The sequence below is a fragment of the Bactrocera oleae genome, chromosome 2 (assembly GCF_042242935.1).
Source record: "Bactrocera oleae isolate idBacOlea1 chromosome 2, idBacOlea1, whole genome shotgun sequence".
Lineage (NCBI taxonomy): Eukaryota > Metazoa > Arthropoda > Insecta > Diptera > Tephritidae > Bactrocera > Bactrocera oleae.
In genome coordinates, this window is record NC_091536.1 from 86625167 (window position 1) to 86643578 (window position 18412).

At 35.9% G+C, this 18412-nt stretch overlaps 1 protein-coding gene across 2 annotated transcripts in view; it reads left to right on the top strand.

Moving 5' to 3' along the window:
• The window catches only part of LOC106625239 (uncharacterized), a 424306-nt gene that overhangs the window by 379740 nt on the left and 26154 nt on the right, over positions 1 to 18412 (top strand). For both annotated transcript variants that reach the window (XM_070105926.1, XM_036361284.2), the window contains exon 9: positions 11670 to 11899. In XM_070105926.1, coding sequence (XP_069962027.1) covers positions 11670 to 11899 — 230 coding nt within the window. The remainder of the gene's footprint in view (positions 1 to 11669; positions 11900 to 18412) is intronic.

Genomic DNA, 18412 nt, shown 5'->3' on the forward strand with positions numbered 1-18412 from the left:
AAAATTTTTTGAGCATAGCAAAATATTGCAAATTGCCATTAAAAGTAAACGCAATATTAAATATTTTTCGTAGACCATAAAAATTATTTCACAATACAAATTTACAGCTGGAAAGTTTAAGCTTTTGAAATATAACACAAAAGCAATTAGTTTAACCTAAAGCTCTAATTTTCCGTTATCTGATGCACCCATTTTAGATTTTCTGACACTTGCAACAAACTACAACTTCATATCTGCGCTGATAAGTGCTGGTACTGATAACTTTTCAGCTTGCTTTAAGCAAGAAGTTGAAAGTTTGCTCCCGCAGCTGATTTATTGGTATTTTACATACATATTTGTAGTATATAGTATGTACATGCCTATTCGGATAAGTGTTAGACCTATTTTATACGCATATGTGTAGTTTGAGCTAACCAAAGTAAGTTTTAAATTTCAAAATTTAGAAAGAGAGGATATTATATAGTTACATAAATTTTCAACACATACACATTATCAAACACATTTGTATGAGTATAAATTAAACGAGGAAGCTTAGATTTGTATACTCTGTATGGAATAGCTATAATATATATATACGAATTGACGAACTGAATCGATTTAGCCATGTCCATCTGTACTCGTATATACGCGAACTAGTCACTCAGGTTATGGGATCTCGATCTGAAATTTTGCACACGTTCTTTTCCCCCTAAGAAGCTGCTCATTTGTCGGAATCGCTGATATCGGACCACTGTAGCATATAGCTGTCATACACACTGTGCGATCACAATCGAGTCCTTGTCTGGTATAAATTTTTATTTTACAAGTTATCTTTATGAAATTTGGCATATTTTATTCTACTAGACAACGGTACAGTCTCCGCGCAAAGTTTTCTGTTCGGATCAATATATAGCTGCCGCACAAACTGATCTACAAACATCAAGTTCTTGTATGGAAAATTTTATTTGCGAAAGTTATTATAGCTGCAGTGCAAATGAAGTTAACGTTTTTTTTTCACTTTTTGCGGTGCTAGACATAACGCAAATTACTAAGTGGAAACTCAAATTCGTGTCAAAAACTGTAGTTTCGAATGCTCTTTATATATTTCTTAATAAATACTTTTGAATCCATTTTGAGCTTGAATAAATACCCTATCAAGCCATTTCTCGCTCAGTTCGTGTCCTTTTTTTAAGAGTTTTGAGTTGAAGGTCGTAACTCGAAGTAAAACTTAAAAGAGAAATAAATTAGTAAGTTATTGTCTTAAAATTTTTGAAACTACATACATATATAAAAGATACAACAGGTGTGTTCAATTTTGTCAAAAACTTTTAACTTATCGACCCATCAAAATTTACGCATCTTTTAATATAATTATTATTGGTATTTCTCATAAATGTGTGCCTTCTTATCATTAAGTGATTCAAAAAACGTTTTTCTAACCAATAAGTTTCGAAGCAACTCCGCAGCAATACTCATGAGGTTCCTGTTCTCTTCGCCAATAGATAGTTTAGAAATATATAATATTTCACTGACTCAAAGCAACGCAGGTACTGTTTCCAATTTTAATCTTTTGCCAACTAACAAATTAAATATTTTCATCGATTTTTTAAATACTTAAAGAAGTATTCACTTCTTGCACAAAATATGAGCCACAATGCCGATCACATTTAATACCTCAATAGTAAATAATATATACCAGAAGCTCTCAATTGATAATTCTGGTTATGCATACAATACCAAAAATACATATGCGTAGATTTGCTATAGGAATATCGTAAAGTTTCAAATATCTGTAAATAAATAATATTATGCATGTCTTCCAAGTGTTTTTCCCCTGAACCAAAAATAAGAGATCCATAAAGTAGACTGAAAAGAGGGTGTATCATATAATATTAAAAATAAATAGTGTTGCCACTTAAATTTGTTTCTTTTCCCAGCCTAGAAAGCTTTTTCAACAAATGTTTAAAACTTTTCAAATTAAATAACCTCAATTTATTTTATCAATTATTCATTTCGAATAGTCTTAATAAAGTTACTAACAAAAAGTATATTTTTTTTCATATATTATTTGACAAAAATAGCGAATTGTTCATAAATGTATGTGTGTATTTTGAGAGAACAAAAAATGCTGATTTGCTACTCAATTTGTTTTTAAATGCCTAAGTTTTGTAAATTTTGAAAAATGAACTTTTATTCAAAAAACTAAACAAAGTATTTTAATAGTTTTTCATTTCAGCTATATAAAAGTGTCAACGATGAACTGCAAAAATTACTGTATTACTCAAACAACTATTAATCTTTCACATTAGTGAAATGGTCTTTTGAGTTTTACTGCGCTAAAAGTATTGCTAAATATAGTACTAAATTGGCAATAATTTAAAAGTGCTAATAAAACGATGATTCATCCCATAAATAGCTTCAAGTATATTGATTTGCGTTAAAACTAGAAATTTGGTTTAATTCGTGGGTTTCTTAACTTTATGTACATCTCTAAATGACCTCAAATATACTCACACTTATATACATACAAATCATAGTTTAAATAATGTAAAATGACATATTCATATCCATATTAAAGTGATTTTCAGTTCACTTTTATCTTTAATTTCAACAAAGGAACCATAATCAGCTTTGAGCTAAACGAGCTTTCGTTTTATACTTTTACTTTGGCCTTAACGTTTTTCATTGCGTAAGCTTTATGCTTTCTTGCTTCTCCTATATTATTACGCTATATTTCGCTTCATACCTTTGGCGACTATTCCTTTGGTTTATTTATTTAACCCATTTTACTTTCCCACTATTTTGCCACCACTACTACATTTATACCTATGTATACATGTTATATACTCTGTTATACATACATACATACGCAGATACAAGTGTGCTTGTATGGGGGTATTTTTTTATTATTTAATTGTTACCTTTTCCTTCAGCGAAGCGTAAAATCGCTATGTTAAAAGCATTTGCTATGCGAGAGCACACGGCCAAGAGCAGCTTACAGATTGGCCGCATCAGTTTCCATTTATAATGCGTGCTCTTGTAAATTATTGAAACGAAAAAACATTCGTTAAGCTAAAAGACTGCAAGTTAAGTCAATAGCTTTAGATTACGAAACGCGTTAGTTTTAATAAAATTAACAATGAGAAGACTTGTTATCACTGCTTGATGGAAAATGTAGAATTATGCAAGCTTTTTTAGTAAAGTTAATAAACAAATAATTTTAAGCAGTTAAAGATAAAATCGAACTTTGTTGTTGTTTTGTAAAATGGATTTTAATGCGTTAATATCTTGCGGATTATTTCCGTATATTTTGGCCCGAGATTTTGCAATTAATGCTCGTGGTGCTCTTACCGATAAAGGATATCAGAAAGGTAGAAGAGTTGAATTACTGAAGTATTTCGCAAAATATTTCTTTCCAACTCGCAAGAAGATAGCTCAACAAATGTTGTCATTGTCTTTACTTCTGCGCTACTAGAATTTGATGGAGTCGGACGAAAGAAGCTTGTTGAGTGAACTTTCTTACTTTTGAAATTGTATCAAAAGCGATAAAAAAAAACATTTAAATTATATCAAATTTCTAACAATGTTCACTCTCAGTTATATATAAAAATAGTAAATAGCATAAGTTGAATTAAGCTACTTATAAGTTTCTAGTGAGCTAAAGCAGATGAGAATTTAAAATGTGGTATATCGAGTGTGTATATATTTGCAACTATTCTCGGAAAATTTGATGTTGATCCGGAAAATATTTACGGAGATATAAGCGTATTTGTAATGATTTTCTACCTTAATGTAATCGGATCCCAAACATTCAACAGCCTTTCGATGTTTTGCGAGTCGTCAAACAAAATTTCTCCGAAACGGCTAGGCCTATCGACTTAAACTTATCACAAGAACTTTTTAAAGATATTTGTCGGTTAACGATGGTTCGATCGATGATAACAATTTAAATTTTTTAGGCTTCTCTGAAGTGTTAACTTTTTAATAAAAATGTTTGGAAAACCGCCATAAATTACAAATTTGACTAGTCACTCGATCATTATCTGTATTCATCTATTGTAATAATAAATTAATTGGGTTTTGCATTTGAGATAATTTTAGACAGAAAAATCTTTCTCACCGCCAAATATCTTTTTTTGGAGATCATCCTGGAGATCGGCTCCAGGATCAAGGAAGTTAAATATTGTTCAAAAGTAATCATGGATTATTAAAGTTAATTTAAATTTTTGTATTCTATTCTCAGATATTTATTAATTTTAATTTTTGAAAAAGAACACTAGTTTCAAATAATTAATATTTATTAAGTAAAATGTCTTTTAATAAAGTTCAACGCAAAGACACAATGTAATTTTTATTAGACAAAATATTTAGGTTAGGACGTTTCCAACCGACCAATGAGTTAATGGTAACCTTTTTGCTATTATACGTATTATAAATATATCGAATTTCAATATAGGTATACTTGTATAATACATAACTTTAAATCGAGTTCTAGTGGGACTTCAGACTAATACTCAGTACCAAGAGCTGTTAGTCTTACCATATTAGCAACGTTTAAGTTGTTGGGAAGGGGTTTATGCTAGAAGCTCGTGCAATCCTTTGATTAAATGGTCTTTGCTGATAAACCAGCTACAGCTGAACAGTTGAAAATCGCCATTTGGTGCATGATTGACGAGGTACCGTTGGCTTTACAGCTAAAGGGTGGCGCGAATTCCAGCTGCGAGAAAAAATTTAATGCTCCTGAGAAGAGTTGTATTTGTTAAGCAAAAATAAAAAGTCAACCTTAGAATTATAATTCTATACGAAGATATTTCCTACGAGATTTGGGAAGCTGCATGTATTTCGAAAATAAAAAGGATTTTTTCCAGAAATAGCTCTACTTTGCTTCTCATTCGGAAAGATTATAGTAAATTACAAATTAAGCGGTTTTATGCGAACCCAAAATATTTTTATTTAGATATACTTTAATACAACTGTGATAAACATTAAAAACAAGAAAAAGCGTTAATATAAACTGCACCAAAGCACAAAAATTTCCTTACAAGAACTTAATTTTAATAGTTGAATTTGTATGGCAGCTATATGCTTTAGTGGTCTGATATCGACGGTTCCGACAAACGAGCAGCTTCTTGAGGAAAAAAACATGTCGATATCTCAAAACCTGAAGGAGTAGTTCGCGTATATGCAGACAGATGGGTAGGCGGACAGATAGACGGGCATAGCTAAATCCACTCAGCTCGTCCCGCTGAACATTTATATATATATGATAGAGCCTCTGACGTTTCCTTTTGGGTGTAATCAATTTCGTGGCAAACTTAATACGAGTAAGATATACCATGTTCTGGGTATAACAGTTTGCTGCCATTTTCTTAGCCAGCGTAACCAAATATATCAAAAACAAAAGAAACAAAATGTCGATTTCATTTACTTCCTCGCTGATTAATAAACGCGTGGTGCAACTATAGCTTATTTCGAAGGTGTTGGCAATTTCCTTGATCTCAACAAACAACAAAGCATTGAAGCGCTTATTACAAAACAAAACCCTTTCCGAGTACGCCAAAGTATTTTTCATAAATGCGAACTGATTTTTCAGAACTTTAAACTCCACTCGATGCACGCGGGAAAGCGAGCAGCATAAAAAGAAAACTGTATTTCACTTGTGCGCTACGTGTGTATATCTGTAAGGGTGAGCGAGCATGTGTGTATGTGTATGCGTTTGCGCGGGGGCTGCTGATTGAAGTTAAATGAAGTACGTGCACAATAGAAAGTTGAATGAATGCCGCGTACGTGTGTGCACGCCGTTGCACCAATATCCCTACAACATTGGGGCGAACTCCTGGGAACACCTTCTTTCCGAGACACTTTCGAGCGCACGAAACAGGCAAACTAAACTGCGCTGAGGTGTCAGGTATACTACGCTACTGTACCTTGCTGACTTGGCGCTTGTTGCTGCTGTTGGCAAGCACATGCTCACCTCTTTCTTAATTTTCCCACTCATTTATGCATTTCACACTTCAGACGTGCCACTTCGGCGCACTTTCCGCTACTCAGCACCTCAGCACCGCAGCTAGCAATTTGTTTATTGTCACAACTTTATGATTATGCTTGTTCATGTTTCTTCCTGTATTGTTGTTGTTGTTGTTCCAATATTTTTTCAAGCATTTTCATTTCGCGCGCACTAACTCTAAAATGTGTGCGCGCTAAACTTTTCGTGCAAACATACATATATATGTATATGCGTTCGTGTGTGCGTATGTGTTTGCGTGGTGTGTTTGCAGATATGTATGTGTTCTCTCAAGTTTTTCTGCTTCGCCAGCCAACAATAACTTTTTCGACTAAGCATAACTTTTTTCTTTCAACCTGAGCTCACACTTCTAACTCAAAATTTGTGTGCGTATATGTGTGTGTCTGTGTGTTTTGTTATTACCAACTGCTTTTTCACACTCACTCGTTTTTATGTCTCTTATTTGCTGATTAGTGCTGATTGGTATTTTTCGCTTTGCTGCTCATCAATACTAATTTTCTTGCGCCACTCTTCTGCGCCGCTGTTCTGCTCTTTCGTCTTCAACTTTCTACCTCTGCGTGTCTGAGTGTGCATGTGCATGTGTGCTAAGATGTGCTTTCAAGCTAAGAGTTTTTGTTGCTACAGTCAACTCGCCCACTCACCCGCTGCCGACAGCGTCATTGTGTACCAAGTCTCGGCAACAAAACGCACGTACCACTTACAAAAGACCTCAACACACACTTACCAACACTCACGCACACTCAGAAAGCCTTTTCGCAAAGTTTTTTTGAAGTTGATGCAAACGATATGGCTACTAGTCGCTGGTCGCTAGTTGCTATCTGTCATGCCGTGTCATAGATGAAGACATTCGCTTTGCCATTGGCGTTGATGAGCGGCTCATGCTGAGCGGTGCTGAGCTGAGCAATTGCGGCTGTGTCATCACCGCAACGGATTGTGGTTGGAGACGATGAAAAGCACTTCTAAGCAATACCGCTTACACACCAATCACTTACGACTTGCAAGCACGCAGGCATTCATCATAACACGCACACACACACATCGCTAACCCCCACCCATTCTTCAAATGAGCTGAAATAAAGAAAAGACGACGAATGCAAAGATTGGCACGAAATGTGAAAAATTAAGCAAGTGTGAAAGATTGATTAGAAGTGGCAGTAATTGATGAATTCGGTAGTAGAAAAAATTCAGCGTGCAACAGCAACAACATGTATATGTTATATATACCTCTACAATATATATGTGTATATATGTAAGCGTTGTATCGTCTCTTTGAATTTTAAGCGGTTGTGCCATAGGAAATCAATCTCAGCAGCAAAGTTTAAGTGGCATGTAACGCCTAAATGATTTTCTCTTGATATCGACTTGATTGTTTCGATTCTGCGAAACCTTCGAAATTCGCAATCAACACACTAATGAGCACAACTTTATGTCAATGAATTAGTTGAATGCTTTACAAAACAACTTTATTGACTTGAGCATTTCTTCGGGAATTAATTACATAAATTTGTAACATTTTTTCTCCACTTTCCCTCTAGCTCCTAATGAGAATGCCTTTAGTGTTTTCTCAGGTAACAGAGTGTGAGTTCTAAGCTTTAGGGCCACACTTCTGTCTTTATAGACGACAGGTTGATAAAGAAAGCAGCCATCTTCAAATCATTTACGACAATATACTTCGCTTTTGATATGGATTTTGAAATATTTTTTTCGAATGTTTTAAGGAACTCACTTTAAAAAGCATTTTCTAGAATATCTTTTCCACACATTTCTTCGTTTACTCTTAGAATCACTTTTTGAACTCAGACACAGCGCAATTTTTATGAATTTTGATGATCTATTCTAAATATAACCTTAACATAGATTTTCGGATTATCTTAGAGTCATCCACGTGCAGTTATATACTCCTATACTAAGTGGCGCTCTCTAAGAGAGATAATTATTTCGCATTTATTGGGAATATATTTTGATTTTATATCTTTTTTCTCGATTCTAAAATATACAATTTTTCTTAAAACAAAAGTTAGACACAACTGGTCTAATTAGTTGTGTTTATAATAAGAAGTTTTGTGAAGAAAGAGGTTCAACACAATCTAATACTGAATTTACGGATAGTGTAGTTGCGTTAGCAATTATTTTTGGAATATGTACGATTGAGTCCATTCCAGTTACATACGTTTTGCTGATCTGAAATACTATTATTAAATCGTTCTATAAATCGGCTGTTCTGGAATTTTTACTAGGTCAAGAATATCGCTACAAATGATGAAATAATGCACTCGCTGAGACCTTTGCATCAAGGCACGGTTCGAAAAAGAGCGGAATTATGAAAAATCTGTACATTATCTTCTCTTATTCGGAATTTTCGAATGATCCATTTTTGAAAACGAATTTCAGCCACCTTATATTATACTCCCTTCATAGTGTAGGTGCTTTTCACAGTGAACCATTTCATCGTATTTCTCGAGATTTTAAGCAAACTTAGTAAAAATGTAGAAGCTCTTAATATAATTTCAAATAGTTCAGATCCTGAATGGATTGGTTTCTCATAACTACTAGTCTTTAAAAAATAAATAGTAACAGTGTACCTGTTAAGTTTATTATAGTTATTTTACTATAAAGTTGATGAATTTGCAAGGAAGGGCATAATTGTTCCAATATCATTAGATTCAATACTGCAGATATGGCTTAATGTGAGGGAGTACGCTGGATCAATATGGCTCAAGGTAGAAAACGAGAGACTTCTAAAACTACTTACTTTCAAAAATCCTATTTGGTTGTCTGGAAAAAGGTGCAGTAGAATAATATGAGCTCTTTCTTCTGAACTCTTTTGCTTATGCATTTCTAGAACTGAAACATTTAGGTTGTCCTGCTTTGTGTCTTTAGAACGACTAGACTGAAATCGAAATAAATATTCTCAAGAGTTATGTGTTCAAATATTAAAGGAATTGTAGCTGCGCTTTAAAATTAAAGTACACCACAATGAATTTCTCGCAATTACAAACGAATTGCTGATAAATAAATAAACTAGAGCGGTCATTGCAAATATCCGTGTATAAATAAATATATAAATGCGCCAAGTAAATAGTAGCGTATTTATGACTTCTATATATATTGTTTGTATAAATAAGTAAATAACATACACATATAACCTAAAAATATTGCGTACTTTGCCTGTAAATATTTACTAACTAAAACCAAATTTGTTTCGTTTCTCTCTTTTCTGCTCTAATTTTTGCTCTCTTTTCATGACAACTTCACCATATAAATCAATCCAACTGACAACAACTATTGCCGCTGCATGCTGCTATTACAACAAAATCCAACTACCGAAATGTCATATTTGAAAAATAAAAAACGGAAAAATACCGTTATTTGAAAATTTACATGCCACGCGCTTTTTTATTACGCCCACAACGTTTATCAACATGTCAACGCTCGCCTGGGTCTAAACAACAAACCCATTAAAACAACAACGGCAAACTCCAACACCGGCTGGCTGGCAATGTAAACAATAACTGTATATTTTTGGCATAAAATAATTTCATCAAAATCAACGCAAAACTTCAACTCGCTCACTTTTGCCGCTAATAAAACAAACACGCACACACACATATGCACTTGCAACACACTCGTGAATTTATGGCTTGAATGAATGGACTGACTGCTTGAAAACGTTCAACAAACGTGTTTATCTCGCCTATGCGAACATGTGGTTACGCCACATGGCTCTGCACATGTATGTGTTTCACATCACATTGGGTTTTTGCCCACCTGGGCACCGCTGTCGCCCGCCGACGCGGCACATCCTGCATACATGCAAATCTCGCCGGGATTGTGTCACATTTGGCTATGCTTTTTATTCACGTCGCGCTATTGTTGCTTTTGTTGGCGGCACACCTGCGCGTCGGCAAATGAAATAAACGTCATAACAATGTCAACAATAACAACTACAACGGGGGTAAAATAAAATAAAATACTGATGGGCGATGCCAAAAATGTGTGCTATGTGCACTGACGGGCATGCACACCGACACGCATATGTATGTGTGTGCGCATGGACACATACACTGACAAGCATTTTAATGCAATTTGAACCCTTGGGCGCATATCTGCTACCACAACGTCTTGAACGTACGCGTGCCTGCCACGACGTGCTCACGCTGCTGGGACTATGACAACAACAACCATACGTACAACAAAAATGAACATCTCACGTACTGACACGCTGCCGCCACTTTGTCCACATATTTGTCACACAACAACGAAATTATTAAATTTTTTCCGCCTGACATACATATTTTTTCGCCTACGCTGTATTCGTTTTTCTTGTTTTTTGTTTTTAATATTTTTTGTGCTTCATTTTTATATAATTTTTCCTTTTCGGTTTATTTATCCTTTAACCATATATGCGCTGTTGGCTGCCAACGCTTATCTGCCACATTTGCCGTCGCCATCTGCTGCCGCGCGCCGCCCAATTATTTGTCCCACATTTTGCACACCTGCTGTTTTCATAATCCCGCCGCAACTGCGTGCACCGTCTGCATGTCTGTCTGTCTGCCCGCCCGCACGTCTTTGTGTGTTCACTTGTCTATCCGCACTTGCTTGCGTCCATCATCCGTGCGCCAATCTGCACGCTTCTATCCGCATGTTTATATCGCCGCGGTGTGTATATGGCTGCGTGTGTGTGCGCTAACTTCCGGCTGTGTTCCACATGTTTTCCGCTATGCGCCTCACACTCGCACTCACACTCATGCGCCGATGATTGTCGTTGATGTTCACTTGACGGCCGCGTACGTGATGCGCCTCAATGCGATGTGCTTATTTACGGTTACCGTTAATCCGCGCCACCGTTCATCGTGCGCTGCTCTCTTTTGGTGTTTGTTTGCTGAACTCCGGCCACTTTTGACACCCGGCATATGTGTTTGTGGACACTCACACCCGACACACGATATGCCTTCGCCGCCATGTTTGCGGTTGCTTGGCGATTGTCATATTTACCGGCTCTTCTTCAACTGCTCGGCGTTACGCTTATTGTGTATCTTTCACGCTCTCCGCGCTGTCGTTGGCTTTATATACTTCGGCGAAAACGCCATAATTTGATTACTCCCTTTTTCCTGTGAATACAAAAAACACACACGCTCACATAAACAATATTCGTTTGGTTACCACGTGCCTATCGCACCGCTCCCGCTCACCTCTCTCACCGCATACCACTAACAAATCTGTCGCTTAAACTTCCACGTATGGTTATTGTTTTCTCTCCTGCGTTTATCTGCTTAACACCTTTATATTGTGGCGCTCACACATTTACTGACACACTCACCTATACAAATCTACAAATATGCAAACCAACACAATGACCGCCACTTTAAATGTCGCGTTAATCATCAAACTTGCTATCGCATTTCCATTTGCTTTTGCTACCCATTCATTACTTAATTTTGAAACACCGTTACACTCCTCTCTTTTTAACGCACTCTATCTTCGAAATATTCGCATCCAATTCACTCCCTTGAAATATAATTTCCGCTCTGTTTAACATTCTTTTAATCAAAATATCCACAAACCCCTTAAATTATTCGCGAAAAACTCATCTACATGCCACACTTCGCATGCCACATGCCACACTGCCGCCCAAATGCTGTCGATATCGCTTACGCGCTTGCAGGTGCTTTGGTTCAAGGACACCATGCAACTGGACACCACCGAACGTCACATCATGGAGAATCGCGGCTCACGTCACACGCTGATTATTCGGAAAGTACATCCTCAGGACTTTGGTAATTATTCTTGTGTGGCCGAGAATCAACTGGGTAAAGCACGGAAAACTTTGCAACTGAGCGGGAAACCAAATATTGCCGTCTTCAATTCGCCGCCAATCAGTCAGTATAAGGACAGGTAAGTGGGTCATAAACACAATCACAAACACAAACATACACATGCATATATGCATACAGATATAAGTGTGTACATATATACTCAACAGTTTCTATCCAAATATATCTGCGCTGCTTTATACTCGCATATTTAAGCGCATTTGCGTTATCTCCGTTCATTCACTCCGCAGTCTCTTCATGTATGCGCGCTTATGTGTGTACATGCGGGAAATAACGTAATAAAACTGTTCACGTACTCATTACGACGGTAAAGTGGAAGTGGTAAGAAAGAATGCTGCCACAAAAGTTTTGAGTTAAAAGTACCATCTGGCATTAAATCCTTTACATACATACATACTTACATATACTCGTAACTACTTAAATATATGTATATATGGAACATATGCTCCGATTGTATGATTTTAATACAGGGAAGCTGAGTAAGACAGTGTTTTCTTGTGAAACTTTAGTTAAGACTTGCTCCACTCGCACTTTTGATTGTGGAATTCAACCATTTTTTGTATAGAATTTTATTTTCTGCAATTCTTTAATTACTTCCAACATTTGAGGAAACTATTATATCCTTAAAGTAAAAATAAACCTCGATTTCAGTTTAGAAACGTATATAGTGCGTATACTCGTATAGAATCTATATATTTATTAATCTAACAAGCATCTAACTTTTGATATTTTTAGTACTCTCGATTTTCATGAGAATGTCTCGTATCCGTCTCACAAAATTGAAAAAATATCTTCAAAACATCTTACCGTGTTAGCAGTTTCTCGGCAGTCTAGAAAGCATGTTTTGATAGGAGACTCTTTCAGAGTGACGCCTGACTTTCAAGGAAGGTCCTTTGTAAATCTTGCTTGCTGTGCATGAATGCACCGCGTAACCTAACAAAAAAAAACTGTTTATTAAATTGCTTCGAATGTCTGCCGTTAGCAACATATTTTCCAGATACTGTGACCTCGAAGAAATGCTCATTTCAAAAGCAGTCAAAGAGTAGTGGAATTGTTGTAAGATCACTAGAATAAGTGCGTCTCTTGCGATAACAATGAAATCTAATTTTTGTAAAAACCAATGGTATAGTAGTTCAGTACATAGCGAGTCTAAGGGCTCACTTTATATCAAATCGGCTAATGTTCCGTATAAGAATTATCAGCTTCTCGTTACCGCATTTGAAGATCTATCAATATGACAACCGTCAATATTTTTGAAATTTATAAAAAATTATCTCATATGGCCAATGAAAATTTTCCTTTATATTATTACGTGGGGAGCAACTTCAAAATTTCACATACAGTTATTCGAAATAATCTGCCAATTTTTACCCAGAAGTTAAGGCTGCTTGAAAAAACTAGTGGCCAACTACTTTAATAAGGTTTAATGTATTCTTTGAAGAGTATTAAAAACCGGTATATTTATGAACTTCCTTTAATAAGCTTATGCGCTTGTTAGTTGTTGCTTCCAATTAAAAATAATCTGTAGGAAAATCCTTTATTTGTACAAGTGTGCAGTTTTCCATTGAAATAGTACTCTAAAAATAGCTCCATAAAATGCAAATTCCAGCTAATTCAGAGGTTCGAAAATTTTAAATCCAACCCAAATGGTTTTCCACGAAAGCAAAGCTCACTTTGAAAGCTTTCTACTAATGTATTGCTTTGTTGCTTTTTATTGCAACAAACAAGTTTTCACAAACGGCGGATTTCAAGAAGTCTTAAAAATTGTACTGCAATTAAAAAGATAAGTTGTAAATTATTATACTTGTATTGCACTTCGCATATTGTAATAAAATGAAACTACTAATAAAAAGAGCTGATAAAGAGCTAACATATTCTGTCACTATTAATTAAGCGATTAAATATGTTTCTGAATTGTTCGGATTGAAATAGCTTTTTTGCCTACAAATTAATGTAAGACTCTATTTATACAAAATCCCAAATATTATTTCCACAATTTATAAAATAAATTTTATTTTTCAAATATAATTTTAGCACTATCGCATGTCAGCAATGATTTCGCAACTATTTGCCCAGTAAGTTTCCGAAGCATTTCACTTTTATTAGGGCAATAAACTGATTTTACTAAAAATCATTACTATTCATGAGACTCATTTAGCTTTATCTATGCTTAGCCAATTACTGCGAAAATTCTGTTACTAATTTATGTGAGTACGCAGAGGAGACAAGCAGAGAATCTGTGTAATATTAGAATGTTTACGCAATAAGTTTTCTGGCAATAAACGGCAAAATAATGTACGAAAATATATATGGCGGAAGAGAGCGTAGTAAACATATGCTAATTAATGAGTCAGTGTCAATATACAAAGCAGAGATAAACGTTTGTGCAAAGGATACTTCAAATTAAAAGTTACTAATACGGCACGCACCAACAAGCACACTCACTAAACGAAGCAAAAATGTTGTAGCTGTTTATTTATATACTCGTATAATACATAAGTAGTTGAAGGTAGCACTACTACAGTGTGGTGGAAAAAGGGTGATGTTGTATGCATATAGTAAACTAAAATATTGGTTTAAGGTATATGTAAACACGACAGTAAATAGTCGGGTTGAAGTTTTTTGTTGAAGTCTTTTAGAAGTAGAGTCGATTTTAGCTAGATAAAGTACCTGATTTCTGTAGTTCGATTGATTATTGCTATTATCGAAGGCCACAAATTGAGTCATCATTTCTTTCAAGACTTATTATTAAAATTAATTTGTGATTATGGCCAAATTTGCTTTAAAAAATATAATTTAAAATTTATTCATTGAAAACAATTTTCGCTAACAGGGTAACGTTTTGTACCGTTATATTTCCACATACATACGTAAATATAAAAAAATAGTTTCCTATATAAATACCAACTCAAACTTCAAGTTCTGTAATCGTGTCAGAACCGGAGTAATATGAACTTGTCGCTTTGCCGGCTGAAACTTTTATTTATTTATCTGTGCTACATAGACCACGAACTACTCAATGCTTCCGCAGCAGGCAATTACAAGTTGCCACATTCACTCGTGCAAATATAAAAAGTGTGCCAGTATAAGAGTTCTCAAGCACTAAGCAAGCAGCAATAAAAATTATTATTAAGAATTGTCAGGTAAATAAAATAAAATGAAATTAAATTCACAGACAGTAAAATATATTGCAATGGCGGCATTGATATGAGCACACTAAAGTCACGGCAAAGGTTAAATTATTTATATATGTATATACGCCACCATAGATACATTTCTGCATGCAAATGAAAATAGTTGTTTAGTTAAAGGCATTCTCACAATACGTGCTGACAAACTTTTTGCATACAGATAGAAATTTTGACAATTTGGCACTCTAGAAAATAAATAATTCAGAAATGTTCGTACCACTGTTAAAATAAATAATCTGTGAATGAGTTTTTTAAGATATTAAAAAAACATTTTCTGTAATTTTTTTAAATTTATTTTCTAGAGGTACCTTCTCTAAGTAGTCTTCGGTCGGTCATCGCCAGCTCCTATCCCCGATATAGGTCAAAAGATATTTTCGTGACACTATTTTTCTCAATTTGTCACCAACTCACCGCCTTTTTACACAATTTTTAAAAATTTATTTGTTTTACCAGAAGTAATGCCCAAACCTTAGTATAATACCACGAATGTCGAAAATAATTTAAAACGACTCGAATTTATATAATAAAGAATATATATTTAAAACATTTCGAAGTCATTTCCACTAATAAAAACTACTACATACCCACTTATGCCATGATTGTCTATACTAATGAATGCTTGCAAGTGAGCGCTGCAGCAAGCTTTCCTGAAACTCGTTGCAAAACTCATTGCACACCGCATATTTCACGCACAAGCACAACGAAAGTGTATAAATTACGTTGGCAATGATGCAATGACGGCGACAATGACAACGACAACAATGCCGTCAACAATAAGTGGTCGAGGCAACCAACCGCATGCCAACCACCGGTGCGTATAAGTAACTTTGCTAGCGGCTGAGGCAGTCTGCTGCGCAAAAAAAAAACAAAAAAAACATGTGTAGTTGTGCCACTTAATGTTGACGTTTACGGTTGAGCGCCGATGATGTGTCACTGTCTGTGGCAATGTGGCAAGCGTGCGCAACAAAAGCAAGCAGTGCAACTGCATTTTCACTGCAAACGCGTAGTATTAAACACACTCACACGCACTGTTGTCTGGCATTTCGGCGCACTTGCGCACGCTTTTAATGAGTTCCTTCACATTTGCTTGGTTTTCTTCGTTTGCCGGCGTGTGGCAAATCGTTAAGTTAGTTCAGTGTTTGCAGACAATAGCCACTTTTATATTGCTTTCTCGTTTGTGTGCATATTTTACTTCGTTTTGCTTACAAATTGCGCGCTGTGGCTATCACGCTGGTCTGCTGCGAGCGCAATCCTTTGTAGTCGGAGACTTTGTAATTCTCTGAAAATGTTATTACACCAGCGTAACATTAAGTTTTATTTCTTGAGTTGCAATAAATGCAGCGGCAGCAATATAACTTGATAATAAGCCAATGGACAATGTACATAAAATCCAATTGAGTTCATTCGCTCAAGATGGTGGAAGGTAGGGATCAATGGTTTAGACTTTTATTAACATAAAATATAAATATGTATGTGTGCGTTTATTTGGAGCCCGAAATAGCGTATTATTTCACAGTGTTACGGTTTCGTTCTGGACACTGAAGTTGAAAGATAAGTTGTCCAACAACTAAATTGTAACAATAAATATGTACCTATATACATTGATATAGTATTTTCGAGAAACTATCATACATTTTTACAGCAAGCCTGTTATGATTTTTCTATTTTTCTTTTTTTATACACTGAACAGAGTATATTGAGTTTGCCACAATATTTGTAACACCCAAAAAGAAACGTCTGAGACTCTATAGAGTATATACTTGAATTATATATAAATGATCAACATGACGAGCTAAGTCGATTTAGCCATGGCCATCTGTCTGTCCTTCTGTCTATCCGTCCGTCTGTATATATACTAACTAGTCTCTTAGTTTTTAAGATAACTGTCTAAAATTTTGCACCCGTCCTTTTCTCACCAAGAAGCCGCTCATTTGATGGAACGGCCGATATCGGACCACTATAGCATATGGCTCTTATACAAAGTGAACGATCGAAGTAAAGTGCTTGTATAAAAAGCTTTTTCATTCGATGAGATATCTTCAAGATACTTGGTACAGATTAGTGCCCAAGGCAATGTAAATAGTTAAGATAGGCTCACTATAGAATATAATATATACCTATAACTTTGATCGGTCAGTTTATATATAGCTGCCATACAAACTGACCGATCAAAGTTCTTGTAAGGAATCTTTAGTATTTGTAAAGGGTATTATTATGGTACAGCCGAAGTTTCGCTTTCGGCTTATTTTTGCAGCGTCATTCACTATATTGTTTCACAGTAACGACGTCATATTCATAAACCCACATCACCTCGCTTCGGCAGTGGTGATGCATTTGAGGAATTGAGTGTTTCCAGCTGCGTTTTTAAGCATCTCTTTTGCGAACTCTACTCGACATCGATTTGGAAAAAAGATTCATGGCTTTTGATACGCTAGCATTGACATAATGAAATTAAAATACTTTGCAAGCAGGTCAGTCCATCGAACTGTTTAATATCGAAGTTATTGAATTTCGTGTCCGAGCGAATTTAGCACTTCCTTACAATCCTGTGTTCCTTTCTTATTAAATCATGACTAACTAAGGTCAATCAGCTAACGGGAACTTTGTGTGCATTGATTGTAAAAGTAAAGAATTATGCATGCACCAAATTACCAACAAGCAAACGACGCAGCTAACTTCCAGTCGAATTGCTTATTTAACCCCTACAAGTACAAGTGCGCTGCTTAAGGCGCTTAACTGAAACTCACAGCTGCTCTACCACACACACTCCGACAAACACATACACACAGTTGGCAAGTACAACGCGCTGTCCTTTGAATGCTGGTGCGTGTGGGCGGTGTTCGGTTATCCGCAGCACTTTTGCGTGCTGCTGCAACAAAGTCAATGCACTGCCATGTGGCCGCCTGCAACCGTCATTGTTTTCGCACTTCAGCTTCTTAACAATGCAAACATTGACTTTAACAACGCCGCACTCCTTCACGACATGCTCTTCTTCGAGTTCAGCGTCTTGGCGTCCATTTGCCAGCGGGAATTTGCGTTTGACTTTGCTGTCTGTGGCGCTGCCGAGAATGACTTTCTCGACATCATCGTCAACATGTTGATACTGCAGTCAAATGCTTTAGTTGTGTTGGTTGTTGTCGTCGTTCTTGTGTGGCGGCCATTATTGTTTCGCCAATAGAAGCGCGTACTTCATTAACTCCGACTGCTGCTGCTGATGCCCGCTCTCGGCCGGGTCGTTCAGTCAGCAGCTCCACAATGCGATTGTTATGTTGTGCATAAAGACAGTGATAGCTACAACAACAATAATTGTTGAATTCACTCAGTTGCACAACTAAACAGACAACAATGAGTAGAGCAGTGTGGTTGTAAGACACTTGCATACA